Here is a 2,500-nt window from a genome sequence, read left to right on the forward strand (position 1 = left end):
CTTTTAATACATGTCTGTTTTGAAAGTAACGAACTAGGTGTTTTTATTATAAAGTTTTCGATTTCAAGTCAAATTCAACTTAATTCACAACTGGAAATGTTCTTCAAGGACACATGCAAGTTGTTTATCAGTGCAAGTCACATTTTGATCTAAAGTGTTGCTGGTATACATGCATCAAAGGTTGATTATAATTGGTGTTTGAATGCAGGCAATGCTATATGACAAATTCTCTAACAAATAAAAGCTCAGGAAGTATTGAACAATTATAAGATTTTGTTGCCACACAAGGGCGAAGCAAGACATCAGGGGCCAGTTGGTATTCCCAGGGCCAAGCGCTGAAGATTAGCTGCAGTGATATCTTATTCATCTGTTCTTCACCAATTGAATGACATACCCCGGTAGTCTTTTGTTGTGTGACATTCTGTCCAAATTACGACAATTTTATGTGTGACCAATCATTATTTTGAATAATTAATAAGAAGTTATTGAGATAACAGGACTGTGAGATCACAAATGAGGATGACATACAAGGTGACATGAATGTCCTGATAGACTTAATCATATTCAAGCATAATAACAACTGTTTACTCTTAAGCGTGAGCACTAATCACCATTAATTCAATAGGGCACTGTGGTAATGAAATAGAAAAATACATATCCAAATGAGACTGGATTCCTGGTCCCCCATGGCCTTTTTAAAGATCTTTTTCCTGACCTCGCCACATATTATCCACACATGAAGGCGGGGGTCTCATGAAGGCACCACCTTCACTCATTGTTGCCAGGCTAAATGTCTCCAACTTAACTTCTTGTTGGATTTGTGACTTCATTGACAAATTTATTGAATGGTCTCAAATTTTACTTCACACTTGCTGAAATTGAGAACCATAATATATAGATGTCACAATAATTATTGTAAAGGTATCTATTTATTTGAGAACTTTGCTTTTTGACTTGGAGTACATTCTATGCATTAAATTGTCCTCAATGTATAAAGCCCAAAATTATTTTGACCTTTTAAAAGAATTGTGAATATCTTTAATTAAGCCCAAATCAAAGATGCAAACATAATATGAGGCCAATTCCCAAGAGATAATTGAACCAGAGATACATCTGGGTAGACACTGCACAAAAATGAATTCTCTTGGAAAAAAGATCAATAGAACCATACCATGGACTTCAAAAGGATTTTGTTGGAACCTACTTATTAACATGTTAACATATTGACATAAATAATGTACATGTAACACAATGGGTAATTAGAACCAAATACCGACTTGAAATCATGGTGCAATCTTTATTTCACATTAATTTCTATCATCTTACATAACATGTTTGTCATCACATATCACCTGACATGCTATCCGCAGACATATTTAGTCAGAAACAGAAACCAGAATGGCCTAATGGCCATGAAGGCCACTTGCTAAACCATTGGGAATTGGTTATCAGCCACATAGACTGATATAGCATAGCAATTTGTTATGCATGGCCACACAAGCCCTCAGTCACACAGACTGATTGCAGCATAACTGCCTTATTTTTGTTATGCATGTCCACTCAGGTCCTCAGCCACAAAGGCCGATTGCAGCATAACGTCTTATGCATGGCAACAAGGTGGTAAAGGGGTTCTGCACGAGGTATCATTCGAGAAAAGAAAAGGTGCATTACATATAAAAAGAGCTGAAATGTGCTTGTGATCTGTGAATTATTGATAGTCTTGCGTGATCCACGTTCCTATTGTTTTGTTTATCATGAATCTTGACTAAATTTTCTTGAAAATTGAGAATGTAATGGTAGCTTACGTACGTATCACAACTTACAGAAAATGTTGCTATTGTTTGAACAGACTCCTGTTACAAGTTGTCAACGAAGTGCAATTAATCATTTTTACTGTATTTTACAATTAAATGTGAAAAAATTCGCTGATCATTCACCCTTGTAGGTATCTCCAAACTCACCAGATTCAAACATAATTATTGTTGTGAGGGATATCTGAAAAAAACATGACCAATTTCTAAGAAATTTAGGACTAATTAATGCTACTTAGCTCGAGCAATTTGCACTAACCGTGCTCTGTTCGCAACAGAAAATATGTTACTTGTAAAAAAAATGCCATAAACTTTTGAATCATGATTTGAAAAAAAAAAACATGCCCCTAATTTGTGACTGGGATCCCTCCTTTACCACCGTAAGGCCCTCAGTCACAGAGACTGATTACAGCATAACTGCCTCATATTTTTTTGTGCATGGCCACACAGGCCCTCAGCCACTCAGGCTAATTGCAGCACAACTGTCTTATGCTTGGCCACTCAGGCTCCTTAGCATAACTGCCTTATATTTGTTATGCATGACCACTCAGGTCCTCAGTCACACAGACTAATTGCAGCATAACTAACCTTGTAATTGCTATGATTGGTAATTCAGACCTTCAGTGACATAATGTAAGGCTGATTAGAATAGGATGACTGCTTCAAAAATTGCTTAATGATGACCTTGC

The 2,500-nt window shown here is 36.4% G+C and overlaps 1 protein-coding gene across 1 annotated transcript in view; it reads right to left on the reverse strand.

Annotated features, from left to right (window-relative positions):
• Nucleotides 1–1,680: 1,680 nt before the first annotated feature.
• Nucleotides 1,681–2,500, reverse strand: part of LOC137989070 (uncharacterized) — a 3,923-nt gene continuing 3,103 nt past the window's right edge. The window contains exon 2 of the mRNA XM_068834957.1: nt 1,681–1,995. Coding sequence (XP_068691058.1) covers nt 1,930–1,995 — 66 coding nt within the window. The 3' untranslated portion in view covers nt 1,681–1,929. The remainder of the gene's footprint in view (nt 1,996–2,500) is intronic.

This window comes from Montipora foliosa, unplaced genomic scaffold, assembly GCF_036669935.1.
Source record: "Montipora foliosa isolate CH-2021 unplaced genomic scaffold, ASM3666993v2 scaffold_438, whole genome shotgun sequence".
Classification (NCBI taxonomy): domain Eukaryota; kingdom Metazoa; phylum Cnidaria; class Anthozoa; order Scleractinia; family Acroporidae; genus Montipora; species Montipora foliosa.